The following is a 17,227-nucleotide window of genomic DNA, read 5'->3' as shown; positions in this document are numbered from 1 at the left end:
CCTATCCCTATCCCCGTCCCTCCCTTATCCCTATCCCCGTTCCCGTCCCCTATTCCTATTTATATCCCTATTTCTATCCCTATCCCTATCCCTATCCCCGTCCCTCCTCCCTATCCCTATCCCCGTCTCCGTCCCCTATCCTATCCCTATTTCCCTATCCCTATCCCTATCCCTATCCCTATCCCTATCCCTATCCCTATCCCTATCCCTATCCCTATCCCTATCCCTAACCTTAACCCTAACCTTAACCGTAACCCTATCCCTGTTCCTGTCCCTGTCCCTGTCCCTGTCCCTATCCCTGTCCCTGTCCTTGCCCCTGTCAAATTATCATGCTAGGAGGTGAACTTTGAAAAATCCATTCTTAGTGCTCCTCTTATGGCTATTTTGGATATTTTAACCCTATTGCACTACAACAGGGGAGAAAATTTCTTTTCCACCTCATTAGATTTTAAAATCGTTGTATTTATCGTGATCAGCGACTCGATAAACCATAAAAACGATACCTATATTGTGTTTTTGACTTTACCCCCTTTGCACCCCTTTAGGGGTCAAATTTTCAAAAAACCTGAAACATGTATTTAGTCATATGTCTTTAGGAATCCTCCTGTGAAGTTTCGTATAAAATAGTCAAACTAATCTTGTTTCCCCATACAAACTTTGAACCCCCATTTGAGCCCCTTAGGAGGCGAATTTTGAAAAATCCTTTCTTAGTGCTCCTCTACACTATATAAGGAACCTACGTGCCAAATTTGACATCTCTAGGGCCAGCGGTTTCGGCTGTGCGTTGATATGTCAGTCAGTCAGTTAATATCTTCTTTTATATATATTTTTGATATTTAAACCCCATTGCACCACAACAGGGGAGAAGGTATTTCACTTCCGCCTCGTTAGATTTTAAAAACGTTGTATTTATCGTGATCAGCGACCCGATAAACCATAAAAACGATACCCATATTGATTTTTTGACTTTATCACCCCCTTTTCACCCTTTTAGGGGTTAAATTTTCAAAAAACCTGAAACACGTATTCAGTCATATGTCTTAAGGAATCTTCCTGTGAAGTTTCGAATAAAATAGTCAAACTAATCTTTTTTCCCCATACAAACTTTGAACCCCCATTTGACCCCCTTAGGAGGTGAATTTTGGAAAATCCTTTCTTAGTGCTCCTCTACACTACATAAGGAACCTACGTGCCAAATTTGAAATCTCTAGGACCAGCGGTTTCGGCTGTGCGTTGATATGTCAGTCAGTCAGCTTCTTCTTTTATATATTTAGATCTGACTCACAATGAGTTCAAATACGAACCCGTTATTTACAATACAGATATAATTAGTACAAACAACAGCAAATATTTTGTCCGCACTAAATAACCAGTAATATCTATTTGTAGGTGTAGCGGCTGTGGCTGGCGTGTTCCTCCTTCTACTTGTGGGAATGATTGTTGGCTGCCTCATATTGATCCTGGAACATTTATTCTATAAATACACGCTGCCGGTTTTGCGACATCAGCCTAAGGATGCCGTTTGGAGGAGCCGAAATGTTATGTTCTTCAGTCAGGTAAGAATCACAGCGTGCGTATTCGAATGCACAAACGCTCACGAAATGAAACGCTATGACGCTCTGGCGCGACAGAGCCAGACTACCTTTCGCGGCGTTTCGTTTTCGGTTCGGGTCGTAGAAATGCCATTCGGCTATGGGGCCAGTGCAGGCATTTATAGCATGCAATATTTACGTATGTATAAGGCGGTGATCTTGATGTTCTATTTTTTTTACATAGCCATTCCATCATATCCAAAAAAATACAGCCAGTATAAAGCTCGCGCTTGTGTTATGCAAACAGCGCATTGAACGCATGCGATCAAAGAATAGTAAGGAAATAGTTATTTTTAGAAAAAGTTTTGAGTTACACTCGGGTGCAAATGTATTTAACTTCTCGTGTTAAAAAACTCGCAAGTTCAGGATTCTATTCTCGAACCACTCAATTCCACACTCGGCGTTAAAATACAACTTTGCCCCCTTGTATAACACAAAACTTTTCCCCTCACTATAGCGAGGAAACTACATCGCAAAAAATGCGTTTATCACTGCTTCCAGTAGTTCCACAGGTGGTAAATCATCTTTATTACTAGATTCACCTACTTGTATCAAATTTAAAGCAGTTAGTTTGAGTTTATTCAAGGTCAAATTACTTTACCCACTAGTGGATAAAATGAGTTTTTACCCGCTGGTATTAAAGGACAAAACACGTGTTTCCGAGCTATTGAGGGGAAAACGATATTACCTTTTACATATGTCGTGTTTGCATGCGTGTAACGCTGCGTTTATTGCACGCAACATTATATTATATTTTGGTCATCGTATTATTTTAACTATTCTTATACTAATGCAATTATTAAGAGATAATAAGGTCAATACGGGTAAGTGTTTCATAAGGGGAAGTGTGTCTGGCCTTCACAGTTTGCCTTTTTACTCAATTGTCACAGGTGGGTTTGCGAGTTCATACTTTTACTACTTGCTACTCACGATTAGTAGTAGACGTATTAAACTCTCAGTAAAGACTGATCACTGTTTAAACAGGCCAAATGGAAAGCCCAGACACACCCCCACGGACAAGTATAGGGATAACCCTATGACACACTTATCCGTATTGACCTTACACAATTTTACGCATTTTGATTGAAAGTTATTTTGATATGATTACCTAGTTACAAAATAGTCATAAAAGTGATGTACTCACGTTAATTAATATATTAGGATTGCCCTAAAGCCACTTTAATCGAATAGTAGTATTTGTAGGATTGGGAACATTGTTTTTCAGCGATAGAATTCTCAAAGGGGAGGATTTATTTGGACTCGCTCAGTTTAATCCGATTGAGAAAAGTTCAGTTATGTTTAGTGGGATTGGTTTGCATTCTAGCATTTTAGGTGTTACGCTTGAAAAGCTTAAGTGATGTTTTAAAAGACTAACCCTTTACTCTTAATAAATGATAAATAAATAAATATTATAGGACATTCTTACACAGATTGGCTGAGTCCCACGGTAAGCTCAAGAAGTCTTGTGTTGTGGATACTCAGACAACGATATATATAATATACAAATACTTATATACATAGAAAACATCCATGACATTTGAACCCGGAACCGCGGCGTAGCAGGCAGGGTCACTACGTGCTAGGCCAGATCGGTTAAAACACTTGCAGTCCTTTCTTACTACAAGAAAATTACTGTAAAAAAATACAAATGATTATTAGAAAACCCAAGCTAGCGTTAATATTAATAGCGACATAAATGTGTTCCATGTATATCACAGATAAACTCACTTTTTCATATCATAATAGGAATAATAACTCCACATGTCTTTATTCACAAAATAACCGCACCTGAATCTGACAGGAATTTAAATCAAACGAGGGTTACAATTTTGAATGTTAGTGCACAAACAAAGTCAACCGGTACGCGTTCACAGACCAGTGGAACAAAACGGGTAAAAATAGTATACAACGTTTAATGTAAGTGCTCTCTTTTATGCTCGAGTGAAGCCCCCGAACGCTAACCCCGAAAGAGCTTCTAAACAAAGTCTATGTCTATCTCTATTGCTCCTGTATTATTTGAGTGACAGGGACGCAGATAGTCAATTTCGAACTTCAATGTTTGCAGTAGACTGGATTACGTGCGGACAAGCTCATCGCGGCTTTTAACACTGAACGAGCTCTTGTCTCTTCAGACGGGGCATAATCTCCTTGAATTACTTTGTGTCTGCAGCGCCTTTAATATTCTGACATTTGAATCACGTAGAACTATTGCGAGAAAATGAATTCCTTTAGTTCTTTCTTATAAACACAACAGTAAGTTATATTCAACGTATATTAAAGTTCAGTGAAGATGTTTTTTTACTAAGTGGATTAGCTACTGTCGAGTGTAGAACTCAGCGACTATTATTGCAATTGTATCGTAACGGTAGTAGTTATTTATTATTTTAGGCTGATTTAAATTATCATTCTTAAAATATAGTTTTAATGTGGTAGGTACTCAAAGATACATTTAATTAGGTTTGAGCTGTAGCATGCGAAAGGAGTTGATTATCTATAATAAAATGGAAAAAAAATATCGTTGTACGAAAAAAAAACCTAAATTGGTACTTATAATCATTTTCTTTGTTTACAGAAACTGTACCGATTCATCAACTGTGTAGAACTTGTATCGCCCCATCACGCCGCACGAGAACTAGTAAACACGATACGGCAAGGACACTTTACATCGCTTTTCCAGAAAAGTGTGAAAAGGGTAATAATTTATACAATTTGTTGTATTAACATTATCTGTAACTTCAAGATTACATCAGGAAGTACATTTGTTTCAGAAGGAACACGAACAGCGTAGAAGAAGACGGAGTAAAGCGCAGTTTTTTGAAATGATACAAGAAATTCGGAGGTATGTAAAATTAAACTTCAAAAATCCAGTTTGCATCAATTTTATTTCTCTGTTAATTTTATTATGATTTCACAGGGTGAATCAGCAAGGACGTGATCAATCATTGGATTCTATAAAAGAACATGTGGCTGTAGAAACATCCGAAATGTCAGAAGAATTGACGGAGTCGAAGTTCCTCTCACCGTCACCTGAAGTACCCTCTCGCTCACCTCGACCAGGGCGATCTCCCCGGCAGCTCCGCTCGCCAAGAGGCAGACGAAAAAGATGCAGTTTAGCTGGACTAAATGTTAGGAGGTTCAGCACTGATTCCGTCTTAGGATCTGATTCAGGATCAATTTACGAGCGGACGAGTCTTAACATTGGAAGAAGACTAAGTCGTGACGTCAGCTGCCTGACTAGCTCTCCTCCTGATATAAACACCCGGTTGCGGACACCATCGCCAATGGTAAGACGTGCTGAGGGATCATCTACACGATCGTATCAAGATGTATCAGAAAGGTCTGAAAAATCAGAAAGGTATTTTAGTTCTGATGGACCTCGTTCACGCGCTAGCGTGGAAATTTTGGTATCTGAAGAACAAGACTTACCTCCAGCGCCACCGTTCCCTAGAGTATCCCCAACTGGAGGAAGGTCTGAGCTTTCACAACTTTCGGAAGAAGAACTCATCAGATTATGGCGAAGTTCAGAAAGAGAAGTGAGAGAGGCTTTGTTGGCAGCATTACAAGAAAGGCGAGCGAACTTAGATCCAAAACAAGATCCAGGATGAACGAGAAACACGTGAACTTTTGAAATACATCTGAAAGACGTGTGTTTGAAGAATTCTCATTCTGATTCAGTCACTTTGCGTGAAAGCATTGCGTGCGGAACGAGAACGATCTAAGTTATTATGTTAGTGCCTTTTTAAATTGTTTGATGCGGACCCATCTGGCAGGTGTTAGACAATCGGTGTTCATTTCAGTGTCTTGATATGACAAGCTAGAGGCTGCCTTATTTTATCGTTATTGCCTCTTACTTTTTGATCCGCCTCAAACAATCTAAATAGGGTACTTGGTAAAGATGTTTACGTCCAGAAAATCAATTTAAGCATTTAGTAGAAATATATACGTCTAATTTAATTCGAATGAAGAATAACTGTGTATGTAGTGTAAGTATATTACATTATAGCTGTGACCAGACGATTCAAAGTGCTTTATTCTATAGCCTAGTGAACGGTAGATATTTTCATTTATAAAATAAATATACACGTTATTATATTTTCATGGCATAAACATGATCTAATCAATAAATCTTTAAGTAAGAAAGTTTCACTGATTAGGCAAATAGTATTTATGTAGATATGTCTTTAAAGTTCTTTCTAGTTTAACTTTTACTTGAAATGTAAAAAAATAGATTTATAAAATTCACGAGTCTTTTAAATAGGTATGTCTTATATGAAAATATGATTGTTCCTAGTTTTAAGTTAAAATCGTACAAACATTAAATAGCTTCTTTGCCCAGTCTCAACTACTTCTTCATTATGTTTTGTATTGTTTATTAACTAATGTCCAGATATTTGACTTAATTTATTCTACCTACGATGTATTTAGGTACTTTGTGGAAGTTCAGTATACTATTACTTGTACTGAAATATGATGTGCCATTTAGATATATATCTTAAAATTACGTTAATATAAGTTTAATAACGAAATCGAAACTGCCAACTATATTTTAGTAGATAGTTTATAAGAATTAATACACTTTCTTCTTAGACTTGCACCCTAGATTTTAGTTTAGATTTTCTCTTCATAAAACTTATCGATCTGACCTATTTATCATTAGCCCAGCTTTTAACAAGATTGTGGTGTGTTTGCTTGTTGAGGTTCTGTCAGTGTGACTTAAATCAAAGCGGTCAAAGTGTTCAGTAGAGTTGGTATAATATAAATTCCTATGAGCAATATTTAGAACACATTGAGTCCATTACTGTGCCCTTAGACTTATTTGGTTAGTTTTTTGTGTGTTATGGATACCTAAAAATAGTATGTTAATAAATACAGTTTTGCAAGAGATCCCAATTTAATATTATAGTGTAGCTGTTACTCGTTCAGAAATAAAAAGCAATATAAATCATCATGCCAGAAAATGGTCGTTTAGACAAACATGGAAAACTCTTCAATCTCAAAATTATAACAGATATTATGCAAAAAAAAACAATTTCAATTTATGTTCGCAGTAACGATACTGCTTTACCGGTCTTTACTTCATCTCACCTTACACCATCTACACTTACTTATAGGTAAACCGATGCTCTTGTGAGATCGAATATACCAAACGCACCTACCCGATGTATGCCACAGACGTAGCTGGATCATCCTCATTTCAACTCAACTTGTCAATTTTCTCACTTGATTGTTTTCGAGCGCAGCATATTGCTCCTGTTTCTGGTCAGATCCTTCCTCATAGGAGGCTAACCATATACGCAAATCTTGAATTTGAAACTGACACTGATGGTTAGGTTTTGCAGAATTTACATTTACGAGAGTCGATGCAGGGATGTTTGCTTATTGTAACAAAAATTATTTCTTCATAGCGTTAGGGGCATACAACATTTTTGTGTAAATACAAAGCTTTTGTTTTTTTTTTCAGTACAACTTTTTTTTGTGCATTTATAGTTTGTAAAATATTCCCATGTCAAATTGGGTATTTACATTGGTATAAAAAAAAACCTAAAGATTGTTTGGAAGACATTCCTTGTGAGCGATTGCGATAAAACGCAGAGATATATAATTTTACTTTGCTCAGGTGTACAAACAGTATTTGTATTGCATTGTATTGCTGTATTAGCATCACAAAACATTATTTTAATAGAAAAGGAACCTCAAAAACCCTCACATTCATCGGGGCTCGTAATTCTCGCTTCAGTAATATTGGAAAGGTGCTTTGTAATATTAACTCCATTCCTCCAATCCCCCATATACATTTTGGAAATACATTATTACTTTTATCTACAAAAGCTGTCGTCCATCGGAACGAATTTTTTTTTACGTACAAGTCACGTCTCTAAGAAAAAACCTAATTATTTTTATTTTTTTTAGATTATGAATACTTATCACAATCGTATGAATACGAAAATAATATATTAGTGATGTAATAAAAATTAAATAAATAAATAAAATTGCACTGCTATATTTATTTAGGTTGAATTTCAGTGTTAATCATAATTTTCATTAAATAGTGCCTACATAGGTTACAAGCCGATGAACAACTGGTTTCCAATATTATTATTAAATGTTGGACCAAATTTCATTTGTAATAATTAAATTACTTACAAATTCTATTGGATGTGAGTCATCTAGTGATATTTGAAGTCTTATGCATTTCTCTCTCTAATGATTAATATTGTGCTCTATACTTAGATATGGGAATAGGCAAAACATGAAATATAAAGTAGAATGAAAATAAATAAATCATATTGTACTTAGACTCTTAAGAATTGGAAAAAAATATATATTAAGAATTCATAATTAAATATTTGGTTTTATAAACATTTGATTTGATCACATTGTACAAAGTTTTATCATTTAGTTTCCAATTTCCGATGTGTATTTTTTTTAACTATTGCATAATTACCTCTCATTTTATATTGTATTGTATGCTTTACCTATTGAAAAGCAATAAAGAATTGAATTATATCTATGAGGATTTGCCACTAAATTATTATGAAAAATAAAATACCCCGAAATAATCAAAAACACTTTATTTTCCATTCTTGGGCAGGGCATGAATTGCCTTGAATGTTACTAGGTATAGAATTTTTAAAACGCAAATATACTTAGAGTTTACATGTCGCAGAGGAATTTGATAATTTATCTGAATATTTGTGTAAATAAGACTTAAAAATAGTGTCAAACCGCATCGTTTTAGGAGAAAAATTAAAATACCAAAATTTATTATTTAAAGTAATTTTGTTGTAGCTTGTAAAAAGAAATGAAATTGTACGCTAACAGTTTGTTGATTTAACTGTATCCTTTTAAAATGTTGGTCCATTTCAAATATAAGACAATTTTATGATTGTATAAATTTATATTGATACATTTACACAGAATTATACATTTTCAATAATTCTGTTTATATATACCTAACATATATTATAGAATGTTGTTTTCGGTTACCATAATAATTATTATTTATAGTTTAATACATTGTCAATTGCCAATAAGTATTTAGTTTTCTTAAAATACTCAAATAGGGAAATTACTTATAAAAATATAATTGCGAAGAATTATCACAAATAAAACAACATCCTAATATTATGTTGAATTATAATTATAAAATCTATCCTATTATGTAAAAACAAAGTATGAAATAAATATTATATTTATTGCATAACTTATTGAAGCAATGGTGATGATAGTTGCGGAAATAAACTATTTGTCCCAATTATTATTGTTTCATTTTAGATGGTTTTATCATTTGTTAATTACCCGAACAAATTATCATATAAAAACTAGATAGTTGTTTGTTGACCAAAATAAGGGTCTATTTTTGACATTAGCTAGCTTTTAAGTTTAGTCTTAGTTTCTTATACAAATTATGTACTTAAATATGTTCGTAACTCTGGTATATTACATTGACCACGAATGCTGTAAACTTGTAAAGTGTTCGAAACGTCGAGATGAAGTGTAAATTAATTATACGCGGAATAATTTCAAGTTATTTATTATTCATATCAATAACTAGGTTTTGACTATAATGGATAACAAGTTAATATTTTACGTAGCACTTAACATGAAAACTTAGTGTGGTTGAATGAGTAATTGAGTGTGTACCTAAGTATGCATTCTTACTAAGAAGTTGAGTTGTCAAAATCTACTAAACAATAATACCAAAACAAATATTGACTGGTAAAAAAGGATAATTATATTGCATATATTAGGATTCGGATACAAGTCAAACCAGTCTTTTGGCCTACTAAAATGTCAAATGACTTAGTTATTTGGCACTCGTCATTGAGCAGAGGTTGACACAAGAAATAAAATTGTGATCCAAAACAAAGTTTCCCTTAAAAATATGCCAGTGAAATTTCATTTAGTGGTATTTATCTTATATATATATGTAGATGCTGTGTTTTCTTCGTTTTGTTATTGGAATACAGCATGTTCTTATAGATATTTTTCTACCAAAACTCCTTATAATGCGGTAAGAGGTGACATACGGGATTCAGTCATAAATCTACCAGGTAAGTATTAATTATGTTATTATTGTTTGTTAATGTCAAACATTTAATTTAATGATTATCCGTACAAAATACTAATATTAGTCGTATTACAAATTACATGTAAGATTATTATCATGCGTAATTTTATTACAAAATGGAGTCAGGTAAATTAATAAATTCATTTATTTGAGTTTAGTTACGTAAGTCTCACACAATGATTAGGATATGAGTGTTTTTTATTTAAAATATCTTTATAATTACAACAGTATCATTCTATAATCTCACTGTAATTACATTGGTATTAGATATATAATTATATCTGATCGTTTAATAAAACAAAAGCGTGAGACATATAAAATTATTACGAACATTACAAATTCTAAGAACATATCGCTTACATAAAAAAAAGTGTTTAAAAGTGGTAGGTAGACCTCCGGTTTCTGGTTTTTCTTCAAAGAACACCTTTTTGATTAATTTCGTTAGTGGCGCAAAATTGCGTTCGTTTAAAGTCTTTCGTGTTATGCTTAATTTATGTATATTGGATCAAGGTAAATAGATTATGCATTGTCCCAAACGCATTTAGCCAGCTATTTACTTCTGAGAATGTAACTCGGGCACTTTAAATAAGTACTTATCTACTTAGTAAGATTGTTGATTGAATGCCCATTAACATTGTCTTAAATATCTTTAACAGAATGTGAACCGATCAGTATCTGGGGAATATTTCGCAGCGGCAGAACCTACCCCGATCCAAAATCAGCTATAAAAATGAAGGAAGCAATCGCTATCCGTGACCTCGTTGTATCGAGTTACGAAAAAGGCAGGTGTTCACTCTGCGCTCAAGATATCGACAATCTCCGAGACTGGGCCATTGACAAGGATATGTTTGATAAAACAAGTGCCTTACATGATGAGGGGAGGAAGGAAATGTTTGGTGTCGCTAGCAGATTGAAGGAGGTTTACACTCTGCTGAAAGAACTAGATCGAGCTAATTACGCATTTCGATCAACGCAACATCGGTGGGTTAAAGAAAGTGCTAAAGCTTTTATGGAGGGGCTTGGAAACAAAAATTTAGTAATGGACGAGCTCACAAGCGATGTAAGTGCTTAATATTTATCCGTCAGGTATGTCCACTAGAATGTCTCAACAGTATGCATAGCCGAATGCACAAACGCTTAGGATAATACACTGAGAGAAAATTGCAAGTTAGATTTGTTGCGGGTTTATCCGTTTGAAACAAAAGTATTTTAGTAAACGGAATAAATCACAACATTGATGATACTTAATCTTGTTAAAAAATATCTGATTGAATCAGCCAAACATATGCTTACAATATTGTTTACAATATGTGTCATGTTGCTTTTATAAAATTGACTTGTTGATTCAAATATATTTTTGATTCAAATGACGAGTAACTTGTAGAATGTACTAGTTACACTTAACAAAATCTAACTTGTTTTTGAACCAAACAGCACGTAGGCGCTATTTTAACCAAAAAACTAGTTGAACGAATATGAAAACTGGTTGTTTTTTCTATCAGTGTATCTTTTTCATAGCCACTATCGTTCTTGCGTATTGGCGCGATAGAGCTAGACTGCATTTCTGTCGGCGTCTACAGGCCAGTACATTTATTGTACATGAGCACCACACGTTATTCAGAAATCGACACGAGTTATGAATTCCCTCTTCGCTTCACTGATGATCGTACGATGTTTCACAGTAAATACAATGGCTCTTTGAAGTTTTGGTAAGACAAGTAATGCGAATTAATGCGGGGAAATGCATGTATTTTTAATTAATAAACATCACTTATTTGTTTGTAATATGAGTAATATTGATATACACATGTTGACATTGTTTTATGTATTTTAGGCGATCAAAACTGATGTTGAAGAGGATCCCGCTTGGAACAAGGAAATGAACAAATATACGATTTCTCCGGACTATTTAGCAGTAAGTACTAAACAATTTCATAAGAAACGGATGCTGTGCTTTGTCTTGTCCTTCTTACCACTATATTATATCTGTCAGAAAGCAGTTTGTTTTTCATAATCTTAACTATAGGTATATTCGTAGGCGAAAATGTCACTGTCTGTCCGTTGTAATTTAGTCTCATAAGATTCACAATAAATATATAAAACAAAACATCTAAAGAGGTATGTGCAAAAATAAACTACATATTAGTGCCGAAGTAGGTATTTTATATTTTGATAAGTATCTAATTTGAATAAACATTCTTGCTTACCCAGATTTGATCGTATCACGTTTTATTACAGGCCAAAGATAGGATCCAAAGGCGTTTGGGTCTCGATTATAGCCTGACCAGCGACAACATAACTGCTCTTTATGATTTATGCTGGTACACTTGGTCGGGACTAAACAACAAGGCCAGTCCGTGGTGTGCCTTATTTACGACCGAGGACCTCAAAGTTTTGGAATACATCGGAGACTTAGAACATTACTACAAAGATGGCCACGGGCGTCAAAGCACAAATATGAACAATCAAATTCCTTTACCAGATCTACTAGAAACTTTTCAATTGGCAAAATCTGGGAAAGGTAGAAAAATAACTGCATGTTTTACGCGCTCCAGAATAATGGATATGGTGTATGCAGCTCTTGGATGGTTTAAAGACAGCAAACCAATTACCGCAGCTGACAAAAAACGAGATCGACTTTGGAGAACCAGCAGAATCAATCCTCATGCAGCGAATGTTGTCATGGTTTTAAACAGGTACGTTATTAAATTTCTGGTTTGACTACATTTCCAATTTAGGTACTTTAGATAGTTTAGGGTTATACCATTTTGGTACATACATAGGTATGAGTGGTTTAGTAATGGAGATAGTGTTAACGAACTATATGAAATTGAGCACCTAGTATTAAGTGTAATAAAAAATCTACCCCCTGAATCCTCATTTTGAATAGGATCTTGAACAGGTCAAGTGGGACGTTTCGGGTTTAAAACCGAAACGGAAAATCGCATGACATTTTCTCTAGAAGCGATATATTACAAAGAAGAGATACGAGTAGGTATCTAATAATAGTTGTACGAATCCGATTCATGACTAAGTGATGTTTTGATTTCAGATGCGCATTTAAGAAAACCAGCGACTACCACGTCATGTTCTACTTGAATGAAGAGCCGCTACGGTCAGTTTGCGAAGGAGGAATTTGCTCTTGGACGGAATTCGAGAAATTACTTACTCCATTTCGTGAGACCACGTCTAATAAGACTGTTTCTTGAAAATAAGTGGTCATTATTATAACAAAACATGAATTAAAATGAATAATATTAAATTGTTGTTTTGATCAAATGCATAGTTTTTTTTATGGGATAGGAAGCAAACGAGCAGATAGGTCACCTGATGGTAAGCGATCACTGCCGCACATGGACACCCGAAACAGCAGAAGTGTTGGAGGTGCGTCGCCGGCCATTAAAAAGGGTGTACGCTCTTATGGGTCTACACATATTATGATTGAATCCATTTTCCTCAGCTAAAATTTCGTCTCGCTTAGTAAACTAGTATGTTCCATTAACCTTCGTATTAGATGTCGGACCGATATCCCATACATTTAAGCCGCCATCTTGGATTTTTTCCATTGAAATCCTTCCGACATCCGATATCGGATCGGATAATGTGAAAACGGACGGTATTTTAAATTTCAAATAACTATAATCCATTTTAAAGGTTCTGAAGGCACTTCAATAGTATTAAATAAAATTCCAATATTATAGAGTTCTCTTCTGACTTATAACTCCGCACCGTTAAGCTGTCTAGGGAATTCGTTGAAAATGTCCAGACATCATTGTGGAATAATCTAGAATGAGTTCATAGAACTGGAAATCGTTTTCTGAGTTTATGTGTCTGTACTTAAATACATTAAGTACTTACTTATATTTATTGCTCTAAGTAAATATTATATATTAACGATATTTATGTTTTGTACAATACCACTAGTAGGTATGAGTTTACTACGTTGTCATACAATACAATACAATACAATAATGTATTAATAACACCAGTGTTACATGTCAACATCTTATAGTAGTACATTGTAGGTACTTAATTGTAGGTAAAACATTAAATTACATTTTACATTTCGCACAATTCACTCATAGGATAAACATATATTATGTTTAATAGGGTTGGTATTGTGAAATCAAAATCTGTTTCTTATGATGTTCAGTACTTTTAGCAAACCTAATACTTGGTAATAAAGTAGGCCAATGGCAAAAGATGTACTTACAAGAATGATGATGGAAAGAAAAACTATCATGTGCAGTTGTGTCGCTTAACGTCAAACTCGGGTAAATCCATTCTACTATAAGGTTGATTCTTGTTCATATTATATATATTTTTGTACATAATCAAACTTAAGACGCTGACAACACCCAATGGCCTTGATGCTACCGTGCACTGTTTATTCGTATGGGATTAAGTGAGAGCGCGATGTCACTAAAAGAGGGCGATGTACCTAGGTACGAAAAGTACGGAAAAATATTAAAATAGAAAGATGCATTATTTGTGCAATATGTTTCGTTAGTGTTTTAGATATGTTTATTTTTGTTATTGTAATTTTAATTAAAGACAACTGAGTGAATAATTGAACGACATATAACCGTTTAATGACGAACTTGAGACCAATCTTTGCAATTCTTTTCTATCGGGCCGATTTCATTAAATCGTGTATCGAGTAAGGCTATGTTCGTTGAAATATATTAAATAATAACATATAATTTACTTGCTTTAGTTTGTCTTAAAAAACTGCGCAAGTAACATCAATTTTGCGCAATTGGGTGTTGTCAGCCCCTTAAAGCAGAATTGATTTACCCGACTTTGAAGATAAGCGACACAATTATTATTTACTTTTCCGACATACATTATAATTATTAATAATAATCTACGGCCGATTTGCGGTGTTTGGTTCTCTCTACGATCATATTAAATTGTGTATACTAACTAAGCTAATTTGATCACAACCCTTAATTACTATGTGTTTAATATATCCGAGCGCTAGTGTGCACACCCTTAATTTTACTCTTACTATAATTATGTAACATGATAACAACGCCCTATAATGTAATTTTTGTAACTTCTATATCCTACATAATCATTAATCATTTAAATTTTCGAAAATAATGACTCTAAAATGACATTCGATAATTTTTTTTTAAATCGGTCCAATAACGAATGGAGATATCGTGAAACAAACATAAAAAAAAAACAAACGAATTGGTAACCAACATTCTTGACATTTGGGGCGGCGGTTAAAAATCAACACACAATGTAAATTATGAGGAAATCGGATTAAATCACATGACCGCTTCTCTTCTCCGTGATTCGATATACCTACTTAATATATGTTTGTATATACTCAGAATATAATAATACAGTCTTTAGATTAATTGTTATTTTGGTAACTATTACAATAGTTAGGAACTTTTAAGAACTTACATGGCGTTTGGTTTTGTATGCTGTGTTTGTGTGTGTAAAGTTATAAGCTTTTAAGTTAAATGCCGTATTAAGATTGCACAAACTCGTCGCCAGAACTTACTATTCTATTTTAAAAGCATATTCTGGAAAACCAAAATAGAAGACAAAACCCAGTGTAGGTATTTTGTATCTTCAATCATTTTGGTTTAAAATGAGCATGCGTAAATGTGTATGTCGTTTGTTTGGAGCCGCTTTTTAGCTGCAGGATTCTTAAGCACAAATACTAATATGCCATTTGAGGAAAATCATTATATATTAAGATAAACAAAGGTCGTACCAAAAACTTTCAAGGAATGAGATCAGCATCGTCTTGTTTTAACGATCCAAACCGGCTCAGCTATTAGAGAAAGGTCATGATCTTGTTTGCTTAAGGCTAATACGAGCAAGATTTTATGGCATGCTTGAACTGCGACTCCTTAATTCAATGCAATGTAAGGTGTATCAAGTATCTCAAAAGCATCCTTAGAAATTATTTAAAAAATTTTACCATTACTCTGAAAAAAAAAAAAAATAATAATAATAATTAACCAATTAATCTACACAAAATTGACAAAGAAACAAACTGCAAATGTCCAACACCATACAACACATGCCTCACAGCCTTCGTCGTGCTTGTTCCATTATCAGATGTACTACTGGATCCCAAGCCGGTGGTAAAGTAAAGCCATCCTCTCTATTAAAGTTTGGATATTTCTTGATCTCAATGGCCTCTCGCAACATTCTGGGTATATATCGCTTCTCCTTAGCGTTTCCATAGTTTTATTTCATGAGTAACTATCGCGGTAACCGAAGACAATATTAGCATCCTTAGAAATTATTTAAAAAAAACTTTGCAAGTATATCCTAATAGTTAAGGAATATTCTTATCAATTCGTTACAACATTGGCATTATTATAGAGTGCGTGGAAAGAGAAAAAATCTTCACTTTCCAAATACTGACTTGCAAAAATGAGCAAGCAGACCAGATTTTTTTTCAAAATCGGACTGCTTAACTTTTTCCTTAACCCAAAACTGGCTGAAAAAATCGCAACTGTCAGTAAAATAAAATGTCAGTTATGTGTCAGTTTATAAATGCCAGTGTACGTGAAATCAAATTAAAGGAATTATTAGATAAATAGTTATGTTTAGTGGGAATTGTGCAAAAACTTGTGCTCGATATTTGTTCATAATAATAATTCAATCAATAACTATAAGTGCTGCAAAAACACAACGAAAACTGGAAAATCATCTACGACATCTATTAGATCCAGCATCCTGGAAGGTAAGTGTCTCCGCTCATAATTAATTTAGACTCTCTCAGCTATATGCGCCGTTTTCAATTTAAAGGTACCACAATGTCGCTTAACCGTAAGAACTCTCCAACGATATATGATTTGTACAGATACGAGTAGTGATGTGCAAATTGCGGCCACTCCCAAAAAAATCTTAAACTTCTTAAAAAACTCACGAATATTTAATGAAACTACAGTTGTACTCACATTATTAATTTATTACATCGCTACTGCTGCGACTTGTTTCTGGCCAATTTTGGAGAATCGGGCCAATTTTACTATACTCTGACCGGCCCCTTTTCAGGCATTTTCTTGAGTTCAAGCGGCGACTAAACTCCTGTATACCTGAAGAGGGGCCTCCAAAATTGGCCCGAAACATGTCGCAGCAGTAGCGATATAATAACATGAGTACAACCGTAGTTTCATTAAATATTTGATTGTCTCACGAAAGTTTAAAATTTGCGAAAAATAAATGGAATTTAAATTTATGATATGGAAAGTTTCCATCCATACTGTTCATACAAGTAACAATAATAATCCATAATTGTTCATACAAGCTTATAAAGTATGGAAAGTTTCCGAAGTTTTCCTATGTGAAAATTTCAGAATTTTGGAAACTTTCCGTCGGCACATAGAGTAGATACGAGGAACTTTTGTCTTTATGGTAGGCGAAAATGAGGTCCTTTTACTTCAGAGCGTCACATATGGCGCCTTACACGCCCGTCTATCTAAATTCAAAAATCTTAACGCATTTATCAAGCTTATGTACGTACCTATGAGCCGCCGGCTGTGTGCTTATTATTGTCGTATTTATTACGTGATAAAAGAAGATA

The 17,227-nt window shown here is 34.3% G+C and overlaps 2 protein-coding genes across 2 annotated transcripts in view; both read left to right on the top strand.

Moving 5' to 3' along the window:
- LOC125226509 overlaps positions 1–8,609 on the top strand; it is a 116,584-nt gene extending 107,975 nt beyond the window's left edge. The window contains exons 12-15 of the mRNA XM_048130492.1: positions 1,390–1,556; positions 4,165–4,284; positions 4,361–4,431; positions 4,507–8,609. Of these exons, the coding sequence (XP_047986449.1) occupies positions 1,390–1,556; positions 4,165–4,284; positions 4,361–4,431; positions 4,507–5,197 (1,049 nt within the window). The 3' untranslated portion in view covers positions 5,198–8,609. The remainder of the gene's footprint in view (positions 1–1,389; positions 1,557–4,164; positions 4,285–4,360; positions 4,432–4,506) is intronic.
- Positions 8,610–9,392: 783 nt separating this feature from the next.
- Positions 9,393–12,942, top strand: LOC125226297 (multiple inositol polyphosphate phosphatase 1-like). The gene is made up of 5 exons (XM_048130236.1): positions 9,393–9,646; positions 10,320–10,723; positions 11,498–11,578; positions 11,902–12,359; positions 12,716–12,942. Exons 1-5 carry the CDS (start codon positions 9,478–9,480, stop codon positions 12,870–12,872), a joined length of 1,269 nt encoding a protein of 422 aa, XP_047986193.1. The 5' UTR covers positions 9,393–9,477; the 3' UTR covers positions 12,873–12,942.
- Positions 12,943–17,227: the final 4,285 nt, after the last annotated feature.

The sequence above is a fragment of the Leguminivora glycinivorella genome, chromosome 5 (assembly GCF_023078275.1).
Source record: "Leguminivora glycinivorella isolate SPB_JAAS2020 chromosome 5, LegGlyc_1.1, whole genome shotgun sequence".
Lineage (NCBI taxonomy): Eukaryota > Metazoa > Arthropoda > Insecta > Lepidoptera > Tortricidae > Leguminivora > Leguminivora glycinivorella.
The sequence above is the reverse complement of the archived record's forward strand: the minus strand, read 5'-3'. Positions and strand labels throughout refer to the sequence as shown.

Bases quoted from the DNA above. Each gene is read 5' to 3' on its own strand.
- LOC125226297 (XM_048130236.1), top strand. From the start codon at position 9,478: ATGCCAGTGAAATTTCATTTAGTGGTATTTATCTTATATATATATGTA. The intron at 11,579-11,901 runs GTAAGTACTAAA...GTTTTATTACAG, and splicing joins TTTCTCCGGACTATTTAGCA to GCCAAAGATAGGATCCAAAG. The intron at 12,360-12,715 runs GTACGTTATTAA...TTTTGATTTCAG, and splicing joins GTTGTCATGGTTTTAAACAG to ATGCGCATTTAAGAAAACCA.